This window comes from Eptesicus fuscus, chromosome 4 (assembly GCF_027574615.1).
Source record: "Eptesicus fuscus isolate TK198812 chromosome 4, DD_ASM_mEF_20220401, whole genome shotgun sequence".
Classification (NCBI taxonomy): Eukaryota; Metazoa; Chordata; class Mammalia; order Chiroptera; family Vespertilionidae; genus Eptesicus; species Eptesicus fuscus.
Window position 1 is genome coordinate 80748852 of NC_072476.1, and position 17833 is coordinate 80766684.

At 37.4% G+C, this 17833-nt stretch overlaps 1 protein-coding gene across 1 annotated transcript in view; it reads right to left on the minus strand.

The window, feature by feature from the left end:
* The window catches only part of IPO11 (importin 11), a 143910-nt gene that overhangs the window by 33907 nt on the left and 92170 nt on the right, over window positions 1-17833 (minus strand). The window contains exons 25-26 of the mRNA XM_008161859.3: window positions 9355-9450; window positions 8679-8792 (exon numbers count right to left, since the gene is read on the minus strand). Of these exons, the coding sequence (XP_008160081.1) occupies window positions 8679-8792; window positions 9355-9450 (210 nt within the window). The remainder of the gene's footprint in view (window positions 1-8678; window positions 8793-9354; window positions 9451-17833) is intronic.

Sequence of the window (17833 nt, forward strand, 5' to 3'; positions counted from 1 at the left end):
ACCAAACCAGTAATGCAAGAAATGCTGAAGGGTCTGCTGTAAAAAGAAGAAATAGGAAGTGAAGAAGGAACACAGGAGTAAATAAAAATGGCGAAAGGAAAAAATTCAACAAGAAGAAATAACTCTGGTAAACATTTACACACCCAATACAGGAGCATCCAAATACATTAAAAAAAAACTCCTGGAGGATATCAAGGAAGAGATCAACAGCAATACAATCATAGTAGGGGACTTTAATACCCCACTATCACCATTGGACAAATCTTCAAAACAAACAATCATCAAAGAAACATCAATCCTAAATGACTAACTAGACCAGATGGAATTAATTGACATCTTCAGAACATTTCACCCCAAAGCCACAGAATATACACTCTTCTCAAGTGCACATGGGTCATTTTCAAAGATAGACCATATATTGGGTCATAGGCAAAGTCTCTTCAAACTCAAGAAGATAGAAATCATATCAAGCATCTTCTCAGATCACAGTGGCATAAAACTGGAAATCAACTACAATAAAAACAAACCAAAAAAATAAAACACATGGAGACTAAATAGCATGCTATTAAACAATGAATGGATTACCAGAGAGATCAAATAAGAAATAAAAAACATCATGGCAATAAACAACCATGAAAGCACAACAATCCAAATCTATGGAACACAGCGAAAGCAGTCTTAACCCTTTGCACTCGCTTGCTTTTTTCTCAAGCTGCTACCGATGCTAACCGTGTCGAGTCACACTCGACATCCGAGTGCAAAAGGTTAAGAGGGAAGTTCATAGCTCTACAAGCCTACTGCTAAAAACAAGAAACGATGGTAATAAATTACCTAACCCTACAACTCAAAGAGTTAGAAAGAGAACAACAAGAGAAGCCCAGTGTAAGCAGAAGGAAGGAAATAATAAAGATCAGAGCGGAGATAAATGACATAGAGACCAAAAAAACAACACAAAAGATCAACAAAACCAAGAGCTGGTTCTTTGAAAGGATAAGCAAGATTGACGAACCTCTAGCCAGGCTCGCCAAGAAGCAAAGAGAGAGAACCCAAATAAATAAAATCAGAAATGAAAGAGGAGAAATAACAACAGACCCCACCGAAATACAAAGGATTGTTAAAAAATACTATGAACAACTCTATTCCAACAAACTGGACAACCTGGAGGAAATGGACATATTCCTAGAAAAATATAACCTTCCAAAACTCAATCAGGAAGAATCTAAACATCTCAATAGGCCAGTAACTACGGAAGAAATTGAAGCAGTCATCAAAAAGCCTCCGGCAAACAAAAGCCCGGGGCCAGAAGGCTTCACAGGGGAGTTTTACCATACATTCAAGGAAGAACTTAAACCTATCCTCCTCAGACCATTCCAAAAAATTCAAGGGGAAGGAAGACCTCCAAGCTCATTCTATGAAGTCAGCATCACCCTAATAACAAAACCAGTGAAAGACAACACAATGAAAGAGAATTACAGGCCAATATCCCTCATGAACATAGATGACAAAATCCTCAACAAAATCCTAGCAAATCGGATTCAGTAGTACATCAGAAAGATCATACACCATGACCAAGTAGGATTTATCCCAGGGATACAAGGATGGTACAATATCCCAAGTCAATAAATGTGATACATCACATAAACAAACTGAGAGATAAAAACCACACAGTCATATCAATTGATGCAGAAAAAGCATTTGACAAAATCCAACACCCTTTCTTGATAAAAACTCTCAGCAAGGTGGGAATAGAAGGACCATACCTCAACATAATAAAAGCCATATATGATAAACCCACAGCCAACATCATACTCAATGGGCAAAAACTAAAAACCATTTCCCCTAAGAACAGAAACAAGATAGGGATGCCCCCTCTCACCACTCCTGTTCGACAGAGTACTGGAAGTTTTAGCCATTGCAATTAGACAAGAAGAAGAAATAAAAGGCATCCAAATTGGAAAAGAAGAAGTAAAGCTCTCTTTATTTGCAGATGACACGATTGTACATAAAAAAACCCAAAAGACTCCATCAAAAACTATTAGACTTGATAAATGAATTCGGCAATGTAGCAGGATACAAAATTAACGCCAAGAAATCTATGGCATTTCTATACACCAATAGTGAACTTACAGAAAGAGAGACTAAAAAAGCAATCCCATTTACCATCGCACCAAAAAAAATTAAGATGCCTAGGAATAAACTTAACTAAGGAGGTAAAAGTCCTATACGTGGAAAACTACAGGACACTGAAAAAAGAGACAGAGGAAGACGTAAACAGATGGAAGAACATACCATGTTCATGGATTGGTAGAATCAACATCATTAAAATGTCCATACTACCCAAAGCAATCTACAGATTCAATGTACTCCCCATTAAAATACCAATGGCATATTTCATAGACCTAGAAAGAACTCTCCAAAAATTCATCTGGAATAAAAAAAGACCCCCAATAGCCACAGCAATACTGACAAAGAAGAACAAAGTAGGTGGGATCTCAATACCAGATTTGAAGCTGTATTACAAAGCCACTGCTCTCAAATCAGCCTGGTACTGGCACAAGAACAGGCATACAGACCAATGGAATAGAATAGAGAATCCCAATATCGACCCAAACCACTATGCTCAATTAATATTTGACAAAGGAGGCATGAACATACAATGGAGTCAAGACAGTCTCTTCAATAAATGGTGTTGGGAAAATTGGACAGATACATGCAAAAAAATGAAACTAGACCACCAACTTACACCATACACAAAAATAAACTCAAAATGGATACAGGACTTAAACATAAGACGGGAAACCATAAAAATATTAGAGGAATCCACAGGCAGAGAAATCTCAGCCACATGCCGATGCAATTTCTTCACCGATACTGCTTTTAGGGCAATGGAAGCTAAAGAGAAAATAAACAAATGGGACTACATCAAAATAAAAAACTTTTTTACAGCAAAAGAAACCATCAACAAAACAACAAGAAACCCCACTGTATGGGAGAACATATTTGCAAATGTTATCACTGATAAAGGTTTAATCTCCAACATCTACAGGGAACTTATACAACTTAATAAAAGGAAGATAAATGACCCAATAAAAAAATGGGCAACGGACCTAAATAGAAACTTTTGAAAGAAGACAGAAGGAAGGCCAAGAGACATATGAAAACATGCTCAAAGTCACTAATTATCCAAAAGATTCAAATCAAAACAACAATGTGGTACCATCTCACATCTATCAGAATGGTAATCATCAACAAATCAGCAAACGACAAGTGCTGGTGAGGATGCGGAGAAAAAGGAACCCTCGTTCAATGCTGGTGGGAATGCAGACTGGTGCAGCCACTGTGAAGAACAGTATGGAGTTTCCTCAAAAAACTAAAAATGGAACTCCCATTTGACCCAGTAATCCCACTCCTAGGAATATATCCCAAGAAACTAGAAACACCAATCAGAAAGGATATATGCACCCCTATATTCATAGCAACACAATTAATTCACCATAGCTAAGATTTGGAAATAGCCTAAATGCCCATCAAGCAGATGAGTGGATTAGAAAACTATAGTACATCTAAACAATAGAATACTATGCTGCTATAAAAAAGAGGGAATTCTTACCATTTGCAGCAGAATGCTATTATGTTTAGTGACCTGGAGAGCATTATGTTAAGTGAAATAAGCCAGGCAATGAAAGAAAAATACCACATGATCTCACTCATTTATGGAAAATAAAGAACATTATAACCTGATGAACAAAAAGATAGACACAGAGGCAGTAAAGCACTGAACAGACTGTCAAATTACATCGGGAAGGCTGGGGAGTGTTGGGGAGGGAGGGAAATAGATCAACCAAAGGTCTTGTATACATGCATATAAGCACAACAAATGGATACAAGACACTGGGGCGGGGGTGGGATGAGTGCATGTGACAGGGGTTAGGGGAGGCTGGGGGAAGGTCTATGGGGGAAAAAAAGGAGATATATGTACTACTATATGTAATCCTTTAAACAATAAAATTTAAAAAAATTTTGCCATTTGCAACAATATAGATGGCCCTAGAGTATTATGTTAAGTGAAAAGCTGGAGAGAGTAAAACAAACACATTATTTCACTTATATGCAGAATAAAAAACAAAAACAAAAAACAAAATTATCAAAATGAAGCAAACTCATAGATACAAAATGATGATTGCAGAGAGGAGGTGGATGAGGGCTTAGGCAGAAAATGGAAGGGTAATGATTAAAAAGTACAAACTTCCAGTTAAAAAATAAATACAGGGATGTTATGTACAGCCTAGGACAGTGATGGTGAACCTATGACACGAGTGTCAGCACTGACACGTGTAGCCATTTCTGATGACACGCAGCCACATGCCGAGGATGAAACATTTGCTGCTCCTGAGGAAGAAACATTTGCGACTAGAATCTTGGAGTTAGTTTTTTTCCTCAAAGTGACACACTACCCGAGTTATGCTCAGTTTTTTGGCGAAGTTTGACACACCAAGCTCAAAAGGTTACCCATCACTGGCCTAGGGTATATAGTCAATAATCCTATTAATAAAGAGGTGATATGCAAATTAACCCTCACACTTTCACAAGATGGCTGCACCCACAGTGGAGGCGGGGTTCCCATAATGAGCGATCAGCAGGGACCTAAGGCTGCATGGCGCCAGGCCAGGGTGGGGGACCTGAGGCTGCGCCGCCCTCCCGGGCGCCGGGCCATGGGACCTAAGGATGTGTCAGGAGACCTAAAGCTGCACCCCCAACCCAGCGTGCGCCGGGGGACCTGAGCCTGTGTCCACTGCCTGGCAGGGCTTGACGGGGGTGGGACCAGCCGGGTCTGGATCTCGCACAATGGGGTGGGGCCGACTAGGTCTGGGTCTCACACAATTTCGAGGCGCAAACAGGTGGGCAGGGAATTGACTCTGGGTCCCGCAGTGCGCCCCAAACTCTGACAGGAGGAAGATTTTCATACACATTTTACTAATTTTCTTTCATCTCTGACACTTCTATTATAGAGAAAGGGCAAATGGCAATATTAAAATATTTCCTCTAATTAATTCCCTTTTGATGTGCATGAAGTTCGTGCACTGGGCCACTAATGTTGTAATAACTATGTACAGTAACAGATGTTTACTAGACTTATAGTGGTGATTGCTTTGTAAGGTACATAAATGATGAATCACTATATTGTACACTTGAAACTAATATATGTCAACTATAATAAAAACAAAAAAAATTTTTAAGGGCTATAACATAGAAATCCTGTCTGAGTTTTCAGCCTGCCCTAACACACACGCACACAATTCTATTTTTCTAGAGAACCATGACTGATAGAATCTATAAGTAAGATACAACCAAATGTACTGATCATGAAGATTGAAAAAGAATCTCAGGATTTACTTATAATTCCATTCTAGCACCTTTTTAAAAATTGCATTTAACATCAAAATCTCTACTTTATGGATTTGGTAACATAAAATCAATCTTTAGTTCTCACACTTGTCTACTTTTGTGCTTTTACATTTTTTCAGAAAAAAATGCTTCCATATATTTTTAAAAAATAAAAAGTCAAGAAACGCTTATTAGTTCAAGATAATTATTTACACTTGAGTTCCCCAAACTGCTTTACTGTGTCATATGATGCCACAGTGAATCACAGAATATTTAAAATAGAGAGAAAATGAAACATCTGTCAGATATTGTAAGAACTACTAGTTCAGGAGAGTTTCCAGTTTTAACATTATACTCCTTTCAATGACTTCTTATCTTTGCAAAGTACTACCCCCAAATCAAATAGAACAGAAAATTATAGTGGATGTGCCCAATGTGATTCCAAGGTTTGAGAATTTAGGTAATGCCCAGTAGGCATACATATTCCATTAGTCAGCAATTGCAGATATTTAATAATGAAATAGACTCTTTCTTTAGGTTTCTGTGTATTATTTGTCAATAGTTACTAAATTATTAAGATATACATAAATGTTAACTTGTTTGGACCTAACCTCTTAATAAAAGGATAAATGGATCTGTTAGATACTTTTCTTTTGGCCCAGGACCACTTTGAAAATATTACTAACACATTGAAGGCAAAACCAAGGCAGTTTTATAACTTCTGATTTATACCACTGTATTTTCAATTCATATTTAGTTTGGAAACAAATAGTACAGATGCTCTACAGATTTATTGCATGCAATTAATATGTAGAAGGCAAGATTTAAAAAATAAATTATAACCATTATAAAAGTAATTATCAAGTTATTAAAATATGATATATACAACTGAAGCAATAGTAATATTTCTGGTTGAAATAAAGATGCAATCAGCAAAGACAGATATCTCTATAGTCTAATTTTATTTATTTATAACTTACATTTATTTCCTTTATTATAAAAATATTCAGTAGCATATAAAAACGTTGAGTTTGTGTGGACTTAATTAAACAAGAAATTAGAATGCAAGGTTTCAGCAATCTTCTGTAAAGAACCAGATAGTAAATATTTAAGGCTGTGCAGGCCTTAAGGTCTCAGCTGCAATAATTTAACTCCCCAAATCTGTCCTAAAAAATATGTAAGCAAATGGGCATGCACTTGTTCCAATATAAAATTTCACATAACTTTCATATGTCACAAAATATTACTATTATTTCAATTTTTTCTAATCATTAGAAAATGTAAAAACCATTCGAACTCATAGACTTGACAAAAAAAAGCAACAGGCTGAATCTGACCCATAGGCCATAGCCTGTTGACCCTGGAAATACATAAGCAGGACCAGAGCTAGGATGGAGCAAATACCTCCGATGATAAATGCATAGTTCCCAATATTATAAGAATACCTGAAAAAGATCTGGGGGATTGGTGCTAAATTATCCAGGAGTTTATTTTTAAGGTAGAATCAAAAAAAGATTAGGAATCAACTAAAGGAAAGTCAGAGGCTGGGAGGAAGTGGTCTAGGTAGAGGGAATAGCCTGTATATGAGGACTCTGAAGCAAGAAGGAGAAAGGTGTTTACAAGAAATGAAAATGTTCTGAGCACTGAAAGAGTGGATCACGGAGTTCTAAAGGGAGGCTAAGAGATAAGACTAAAGAAGCAGATTATGGTAGGCCTGTGTAGGCAAACCTGCAAGAGAGAGTTTGGGCCTAATCCTGTTAAAGAAAAACACTGAAGAGATGCGAAACAAGGCAATGACAAATTCACATGTATATATTACAAAACTCAACTGGTTTCTCTGAAATAGCAAGGTCGCAAAAACAGAAACAGGACAACTGTAAATGATGACATTTATATCAAATCATGAAGCAACAAAAAATTCTGCATTATTTTCAGAGAACTAATTTCTAAAATCAAAATATTCCTTAAGCATATAATAAAAAGATGTTGGGATTTCTGTACTTTGATAATGTTTGCTGTATTCTACCCAGGAGGTGCAGATACAAACTAATCATGCTGATACTAATTAAATAAAATCACCTACTATAGAAAGAAAGAACTTTATTTCCAACTGGTTCCACCACTTTGAGCACCTTGAAAGAATGAATGTTATAAATACATCTTATATAAAAATAAAGTAATTTTATAGCATTATATCCCCTGCAAAGGAGAATAAAATGTTTAGGCAAATGATGATAATTTCTAAGTGTTATTTTAACTTAGTCTAACCTTCACACCAACTACTATTCAAGAAACAAAATGTCATTTTTACAGAACATTTCATGAAACAGTTGTTCATTGTGCAGAAATTAAAAAGTGCCTTCAATCTAGAATGTGAAAGATGTATGCAGTTTTAAGTCAAACACTTAGGACTGATTACTTTTAAAAAATATCTTATGGTCTAAGTGGCAGGTCTTCAGGACATTTTTCATCTTCTTAGGGTGAAGAATTTGGAAAATTTGGAGTAAGTTACCAAAACGTCTCACTGTCCCCAAATTTCATAAACTCTAAATTAAAGAATATTGCCAGAAAGAATAAGATGACAATGTTTCTAGAAAACAATGACATATTTGTCATAGTTAAATTCAGTCTTAGTTTTGCAGAAAAATAGAAATTACTTAAATTGAGCTGCAAATACCTGATTGCATCTTTTAAAATATATTTTTAATTGAAAAATAAAAATAAATAAAATATATTTTTATTGATTTCAGAGAGGGAGGGAGAAGGAAAGAGAGATAGAAATGTCAATGATGAGAGAGAATCATAATCTGCTGCCTCCTGAATGCCATGCCCCCACCAGGGATCAAGCCCGCAATCTGAGCATGTGCCCTGACCAGGAATCAAACCAGATCTCCTGGTTCATAGGTGGACACTCAACCACTGAGCAACACCAGCTGGGCTGACTGCATCTTTATAATCAAGTTATTCACCCAAGAAGATGCTGACATTGTAAAAACAACTCACTGCACTGCATTAAAAACAAGTTAATTAAAGAAATGAAACAAAAGCTGCACATGATTATACGTATCCCTGTTTCATTTAATGTATTCCTATCACTAAGAATAAAATTCCTATCATTTTGAACAGAAAATATAAGTTTCAACTGTCATTCACAGATTCTTTTTTCTTCTCCCAAATTACAGGTTTGAATACAATAAGACTTTTATAGAATCATTATTTCACCAAATTATTTCCAATCTTTATCTAGATAAAGACTTCCTTCAATTTAAAAAAAACAACAACCTGATTCTTACCTCCTGATTACATTTATGTGCCATCACTGTAAGAAGTGAAGAAAAGAAACTCGTGTTTTGTAGCAGGACTCGACCCATAACTCCGAGATATGTTGACATCACTACAGGATACCTCTGTACAATTAAAAAAGCACATGTAAAATTGTATTAAGCAATTATAAATAATCAAGGACATATTAACATAAAATAATAATATTCTCCTTCATGCTGCTTCTTTAGAATGAACTCAACATTACCTGAATCTAACTTACTAAATGAATATGCCACACAAGGTAATATATATGTACTACATATATATTTATAGAATATATATGTATATATATAATAAAGAGAGAAGAACAGAGAAAGGATATTTACCAATGGTATATTTATATATATTATTTTAAATGTTCTTAACATACATAGTTAAATGGATCAATTTAAAGAGCTGGACTTAGAACATATGAGTGAGAGATGAGATAGCAAAGGAAATCTATCCTTCCCTATGTGGAAAAATAACAAAGCTGTATGAATACCTGAAATTTACTTAATTTACTTCAAAATAATCAAATATTTTAAAAAGCTTTCCTTTTACTTAAGACAACGAAGAAATAATTTTCCAATGAAGAGGGAAAATAATTAAAACTAGAACTCTCAGGGTCTAGTACTGTCCTTAGAAGCTTAATAAAAATCTTACCTCCCCTTCTATAATACCTCTGAAAACACAGGGTAAAATCGGTTGAAACATTTGCGAGCCTAATACTGGGTTCACTTTAAGGGCATTTTCCACAACCTAAAAATCATAAAGACACATTGGTTGCAGGCAATAATGAAAGCCACAGGTAAAGAAAACCATATATTAAATATCACACCAAATCCAAGATACAAATAAGTACATGAGGTAGGTAATTGATACTCTGGCTTTAGACACACTGTTACAAAATAATTCATTAAAAATGTAATTTGACATAAAATATGTAATATCTAGACACAGCTATACACCTACATAGAATTATAATTAATCACATCCCAATACCATTGGTATCATGTTGTTAATGGAATTCTTATCTTTGCATTTTAAACAAAAAAAAATTACAAAACATTAAAATAGAGGTAGCGCCGAAACCGGTTTGGCTCAGTGGATAGAGTTTTGGCCTGAGGACTGAAAGGTCCCAGGTTCAATTCCGGTCAAGGGCACGTACCTTGGTTGTGGGCACATCCCCAGTGGGAGGTGTGCAGGAGGCAGCTGATAGATGTTTCTCTCTCATCGATGTTTCTAACTCTCTATCCCTCTCAATTCCTCTCTGTAAAAAATCAATAAAATATATTTAAAAAAATAAAATAAAGCCGAAACCGGTTTGGCTCAGTGGATAGAGCGTCGGTCTGCGGACTGAAGGGTCCCAGGTTCGATTCCGGTCAAGGGCATGTACATTGGTTGCGGGCACATCCCCGGTGGGGGGTGTGCAGGAGGCAGCTGGTCAATGTTTCTCTCTCATCGATGTTTCTAGCTCTCTATCCCTCTCCCTTCCTCTCTGTAAAAAAATCAATAAAATATATTAAAAATAAATAAAATAAAATAGAGGTAGCAAAAGGCATTTCCAAAGTATTGGCTTTTCATAGTGAAAAGGAAAATTAGTAACAACTGTACACAATAAATCTACATTTAAATTTATCAATAAACAGGACAAAAAAAGGCATGTTGTATATATACTGAACTAGAGGCCCAGTGCATGAAAATTCATGCTCGGGGAGGGGGGGGGGGGCGTCCCTCAGCCCAGCCTGCCCTCTCTCACAGTCCGGGAGCCCTCAGGGGTGGGAGGCGACCCGGTGATCAGGGAAAGGTAACGCCCCATCACTCCTCTGCTGCTGCCACTGCTGGCAGTGCAAGCCTCGGCCGGCCCTTGTTACCTGAGCCTTGGGCAGCTGCCATCTGAGGCTTGCCTGTGCTTCAGGCCGGCCCTGGGTAGCTGGGGGGCTGAGGGACTCCAGAGGCAGGCACGTGGCTGAGGGGACTGGGCGCCGCCATCTTGTGACTGTGGGCGCTGCCATCTTTGAGGGAGGGGCAGTAAATTAGCATATTCCCTCCTTTTTGGCTGTGGGCACCACCATCTTTGAGGGCGGGGCAGTCAATTAGCATATTCCCTCCTTTTGGCTGTGGGTGCCACTATCTTTGAGATGGTGTGAGGGTCAATTAGCATATTCCCTCTTTATTAGATAGGATACCTATTAAATGACAGATGATATTATTTCATTTATAATATGATCATGTATATTATTAACCATGAGTATCGACTGTTATAGGTAAAAATTATAAATGTTACTCTTATATGATTAAGATGGGTTCTGTCCATAACAAAGGTAGCAGAAAACTCAGAGTGGGGTGTGATTTTGTTTGCTTACTTTTGTTTTATTTTTATTTATTTTTTAAATTTCTTTCATTGATTTTTAGAAAGAGAGGAAGGGAGAGAAAGAAACATCAATGTGAGAGAGAAAACAATCGAGTTGCCCCCCACACCCACCCTGCCTGACTAGGGATTGAACCAAAACCTGGCACTTGCCCTGACAAGGAATGGAACCAGCGACCTTTTGGTGCATAGGATGACACTCCAACCAACTGACCAGCCAGGGCTGTTTTACTGTTTAGGGAGTAAGACAGGCAGTGGACAGGAAATATCAGTGAGGAAGAAAATCAGACACCATTTGAGAGGCTTGTGGGCAAACACCAGTCTCAAGGCAGAGCCAGGTTTCCCTTTAAACTTCAAGCAATGTTTCTCAAGACTGACTATTGGCATTCTAAATGAAACAAGTGTTTACTGTGCAGGACTATTCCATGCATTGAGGGGCCTTTAGTATCTTCAGTCTGGACTCATCATGTACCAATAACATGCTCCAAACAGAAGGACAATCAAATACACTTCCGTGCATTTCAAAACACTTTCAAGATAAGCAGAAAGTACCCAGGAATGACTGTTTTCTCTTTTTAATCCTTGGGTAAGGATATGTTTATTGATTTATTTATTTTTTAGTAGAGAGATGAAGGGAAAGAGAAAGAGAAACATTGATGTGAGAGAAAAACATTGGTCAGCTGCCTCCCATACATGCCCCGACAGAGGATCAAACCTACAGCCGACATATGTACCCTATCCAGGAATTGAACCCAAAACCTGCATATTTGCCCTAACTGGGAATCGAACCTGCAAGCTTTGGTGTACAGGATGACTCAACTGAGCCACCTGGATGACAGCATTTTCTAATTTTGAGTAAGAAGTAAAAGGGGATGTCCAAAGACAAGACAAGCTTAAAAATATAAAAACTTTTTTATTATGGACTAAATACTATGCTATCTACTAAAAGACACAGAATAAAAGATATCACAGTTCCTGATTAAAAGCCACAGGAGGTTCAGCACATAATTAAATATGATCTTAATAAGACTTATTTTGTTTAAAAAAATGTGAGTTGGAATAGAGATGAGGAAGGCATTTGGAATAAAGGTGGGGATGTAGATACACTGGAGGACTGAGTCTCAGAGGATGATGTCACTAGACAATCTCCATTTTATCTATGAGTGGAAAGTAAGGCCATCTGCTGAATGTCAGACACTTATTTAACTTCATTCCCTACTGAAGCCCAACTAAAATTATAAGAAAAGATAAAAGGGAAAGGGACACTTTTAAAAGGATAAAGAAAATGAGAGATGAATATTGAAAGCTACAAAGAAGAAATTCAAAAGGCATTTAGAAGAGACTTCTTTGGGAAAATTAAAGTAAAAAAATACCTGCTGGGGTCGATATGTCTGAACATATTGAGCAGAGACACCTGGTATAAGAAAAATTACACCAAAAACATCTGACTAGTTCCAAAGGATTACAAAAGTTTGTGTAGAAAAGAAATTAGATCATTATGACCTTTTAAAATATAAATTCATTTAAATATATCTATCATTTCATACAAGCAAGCTGTTGCTATACATATTCTTTACATATAAAGGTATAGTCACTATTGTGTAAAAGTATTACAATATTTCAGAACTAAAATGGAAGTCTTTGTATTTAAAAAGTAGGAATCATAGCTAGGGAAGATTAAGATTGTTTCTGAAAAATTATGTAGGAAAATGCCATTATCAGACTTGGAGACAGGGATTGTATAACTGAATTAAGATAAATTTCAGCAAGTAGAACTGATAAAAAACAGAAAACAAATTGAACAATTGACTAAAGGTGAAGTCTGGGATTACTCCTAGTTTTCATGTTTGGTCAATGGATACAAATTATGGTGGTGTTAGTTATAATGAGGTTTGATTTTGGACATGTTGAATTTTGAGATGCCTGTGGGAAATCCATATGGAATGGTCCTACATTATTGTCACACACATGACACTCTATAATCCATTTCCCAAGAAATATTTTACAGTTGTGACTTAAAAGCCAGATTTCAAACTATCTCCAAGGTTCTTCCATAATGGTCAAACTCATACCAAACATTCAGACCAGGAGCATGTTTTCACTTCTAAACAAAATTTTGAAAAATGCATCTCTGACTTCAGTGGTAATATACAATTCTGTATATTTTAAGTGACATACATGTGCACCCCTATTGACAAACAGCTCCAAAAAGGAAATAACACTAAACACAACTAATAATAAGTAGTTAAAAGTAAGGTAATTTCCAGATGTTAACAGAACTTAAATGACAACTTACTCCTCTTGGTGGATATCTTATGTTCTCAGGGATTTTAACTTGTTTGATGTGTTTTAATCGACTCAGTTTCCTTTTGTTTTAATGTTCAAACTGTCCATAATTGGCCAGTGGGAGCTCCTTTGAAGTTAATTCCCTACCCTAGCCGGTTTGGCTCAGTGAATATAGCATTGGCCTGCGGACTGAACGGTCCCAGATTCAGTTCCAGTCAAGGGGAGAGGAACCAAAAAGGCGGCAAAGGTAAACAACTAAACTGCCGCCTCGCACAGCAATTTCAAAATTACAACTAAAAGACAAAACGTCTACCACCCAGAACCACGGGAAAGCTGGCTGAGTGGAAGATTTACAACTAAGAAGAGAAGGAGCACAAACGCTGAAAAGCTGAGGTGCGGAGGCGCGCGAATCGGGCTGGTGGAGGGTGACTGGACGCGCGGCTTTTCTTCAACCCGAAGGGAGACAAGCTCCCGATCACTCTGAAATCCAGTTTCCGGGGACCCAGACGCCTACAGGGAGAAGCTGGACTCTCGGCCATCAGGTCGGAAAGTGAGAGTGACTTTTTTACAGAGGTGTGCCCAGCAATCATTGTTTACTGTGCTGGAGTGCGGGACAGGGGGACTTGGAAACGTGGAAAGGCAGAGACGGCTGACGGCCGCCATCGCAGTTTGCAACACCCTAGCCTAGTGTCGCCCTGAGACCCCGCCCCGCACATTCTACAAACCCGCCCAGGCTCCACACAGTAGCTTTTGCATATAAATGGTCTGTTCTGTGGAAGCTTAACCAAATAAACTGCAACTCCAGTCAGACTGCTCTAAAACCGCCAAAGCCCAAGCAAAGAGGAGAAAACTGTAGCTCCTGCTGGGTGGCCTCAGACAGTAGCTGACCTGCACCCCATTGGGGATCCAGACACTAGTGAATCTAGTGGTTGGTGTGAGTTGACACCAGATTTCAACCACTCTCATAAGGGACACATTCAAGAGGCAGACTCAGTGAGCACCAAAGCCCTAATGGAACAAGTCCTGCCCCATAAACGTGTCTCCTGCACAGCAATTCTTCCGTTATAGACACAGCGGGTCCTCACAGTCAATTCCTCCTAGTGACACCAACAACAATCAAGACTTAACTACAACAAGGCTGTACACACAGTCCACAAAGGGGTACACCAAGAGTGTCCACCTCAGGTAACTGGGAGGCTGACCCGTTGAACCAATAGGACACCTAGTACACAAAGCTACCCTACCAACTCAGGGAAGCAGCGAAAATGAGGAGACAAGGAAACAGATCACAAACGAAAGAAATGGAGAACAAATGACTGGACATAGAGTTCAAAACCACGGTTATAAGGTTTTTCAAGAATTTCATGGAAAAGGCGATAAATTTAATGAGACCCTCGAGGATATGAAAAAGGACCAACTAGGAATTAAACATACACTGATTGAAATAAAAAATATTATACAGAGACCCAATAGCAGACTAGAAGAACGCAAGAATCAAGTCAAAGACTTGGAATACATAGAAGCAAAGGACACTTCCTCCAGAGAAGCAAGAAGAGAAGAGAATTCAGAAAGTTGAATATAGTGTAAGAAGCCTCTGGGACAACTTCAAGCGTACCAACATCAGAATTATGGGGGTGCCAGAAGAAGAGAGAGAGCAAGACGCTGAAAACCTATTTGAAGAAATAATGACCGAAAACTTCCCCCACCTGGTGAAAGAAATAGACTTACAAGTCCAGGAAGCACACAGAACCCCAAATAAACAGAATCCAAAGAGGACCACACCAAGACACATCATAATTAAAATGCCAAGGACAAAAGACAAAGAGAGAATCTTACAAGCAACAAGAGAAAAACAGTTAGTTACCTACAAGGGAGCACCCATACAATTATCAGCTGATTTCTCAACAGAAACTATGCAGGCCAGACGGGAGTGGCAAGAAATATTCAAAGTGATGAATAGCAAGAACCTACAGCCAAGACTACTCTACCCAGCAAAGTTATCATTCAGAATTGAAGGGCAGATAAAGAGCTTCACAGATAAGAAAAAGCTAAAGGAGTTCATCACCACCAAACCAGTATTATATGAAATGATGAAAGGTATTCTTTAAAAAGAGGAAAAAAAAGAAAAAAGTAAAGATAAAAATTCTGAACAACAAATACGTATATATCAACAAGTGAATCTAAAAGTCAAGTGAATTAAAAATCTGAGGAACAGAATAAACTGGTGAACATAATAGAATCAGGGGCATAGAATCGGAGTGGATTGATAATTCTCAGGAGGAAAGGGGTGTCTGTGTGGGGGGTACGGGAAGAGACTGGACAAAAATCATACACCTATGGATAAGGACAGCAGGGGGGAGGTAAGGGCAGAGGGGGTGGGTGGGAACCGGGTGGAGGGGAGATATGGGGGGAAAAAGGAGAAACAATTGTAATAATCTTAACAATAAAGATTTATTAAATTAAAAAAAAAATTCCAGTCAAGGGCACATGCCATAGTTGTAGGTTCCATCCCCAGTAGGGGGTGTGCAGGAGGCAGCCAATCAATGATTCCCTCTCATCGTTGATGTTTCTATCTCTTTCTCCCTCTCCCTTCCTCTATTAAATCAATAAAAAATATTTTTTATACAGTTAATTTCTGCATCCTTTTGACCAAATCCCATCTTCCCTTCCTTCAAGCACAAAGAGAGCTCCCCATATTATCTTGTATATCCCTTGCCTGAGCTCTGGAGTTAACCAGTAGGACATAATATGTACAGAGCACAATCTAGGTTCTGGGGTACTTGCTGCCACTGGATTGATACTGATTCTAGACAGAATTGGGAAATCTAGTTTCTCTTCCCAAAAAACATATGCCATAAACTCACTAAATCCAAGATTACATCATTTTACATAACTTCTTTGATTTAATATTTCCATTTTCTAATATACTGAAGAATGCCAGATCAGAATAACCTTATTTCTTTTTACCTACTATATACACTGAGTGGCCAGATTATTATGATCTCTGAATGCGTAATAATCTGGCCACTCAGTGTGTGTATATGTGTGTGTGTCATTCACAGGGGGAAGGGACATGGGCGGTTGGCCGGCCTGCCTGCTGGTCAAACTCCTAGTAGAGGGGACAATTTGCCTATTAGCCTTTTATTATATAGGATAATCACTGAGTGGCCAGATTATTATGTGTTCACAGATCATAATAATCTGGCCACTCAGTGTATACAAATGTCTATGTACATATACATAATATATGGTTTTCAAAATAACAATATCAATGTTATTAATAACAACAACAATGATGTGTAATTTACAATATCCTTGTTTCTTTCTGTTCTAATGCTGTATTCTACCAGTGACATAGCTGTAAAGTACTACGTATTAAAGTTAGTTGAAATATTCTTCGCAGATGTCTCTACCACCAACATAATAGATTCAAATGTTTCATCTTTATCTTTAGAAACTGCTTTTACTTTCATTAATTTAAATCATGTACAATATTTACATGGCTCTAAAGTATAAACCACAAAACAGATATACCATATATCCTAGAAGATCTAGCTTCCATTCTCTCTTCCTCTGCCCCCTACATAACTACTTTTATTAGTTTATTTTTTCATTGTGTCTATGTTGCACTCTTTCATACAAGGAAACTGTAGACATTATTCTTTACTTATAGTCTCAAAAATCATTCTAAAACTGTCTACAGAAGTTGTCTTCATTCCTTTTTAAAGCTGTACTTTTCTGCATGGCAAAATAATCATCACATATTACTTTTTTATAACCATTCGCTATTACAAATTGAACTTCTGCACTTTAGTTTTAAACCAACCCTTTTCTGAACATAACTGGAACGGACTATTTAAAATCTGTCAAGAATGCAAGCTTTTAGTTTGTGCCTTGCACTCAAACAATACTGATTTAGGCTTACAGTGAATTACAAAGAAGTTAGATCATGAATCCTAAAGTCAGTATGCCTAGCTTTACATCACAGCTCCAATACTTACTAACTGTGTGACCCTGGGCAAGACATTTACTGCTTTGTTACTTAATTTCTCATTAAAAACTGGGGGAAAAACAGTACTGTTGTCATAGGTTTATGGGAGCATTACATGAACTCTGCATCTCTATATTATGTGCTCAGAAATGTGCAGCATATAGTAAATGCTAGTATTAGCTATTATTAATATAGAATAGATTATGCCTGAAAAATATTTGTGCCATCTTAAATAAACCATACTATAAAAAATGAAAGTAACTGGCTAATTACTGCTTGATTAGACCACGGGAGGGAGAGGGGGGAAAGGAAAGAGAATTTCTAAATTCAAAGTTGAATGTATACACATAGACAAAATTCAGATTAAAAAATCTTAACTATTAAAATTTGAATATTTTTAGAATATAATTGTATTCATCTAGATAAGCTGTTCCAAGACATAGAAGACATTAAAGCCTATTTTTGCTAACCACTTGCCCTAAAGTAGGCATACT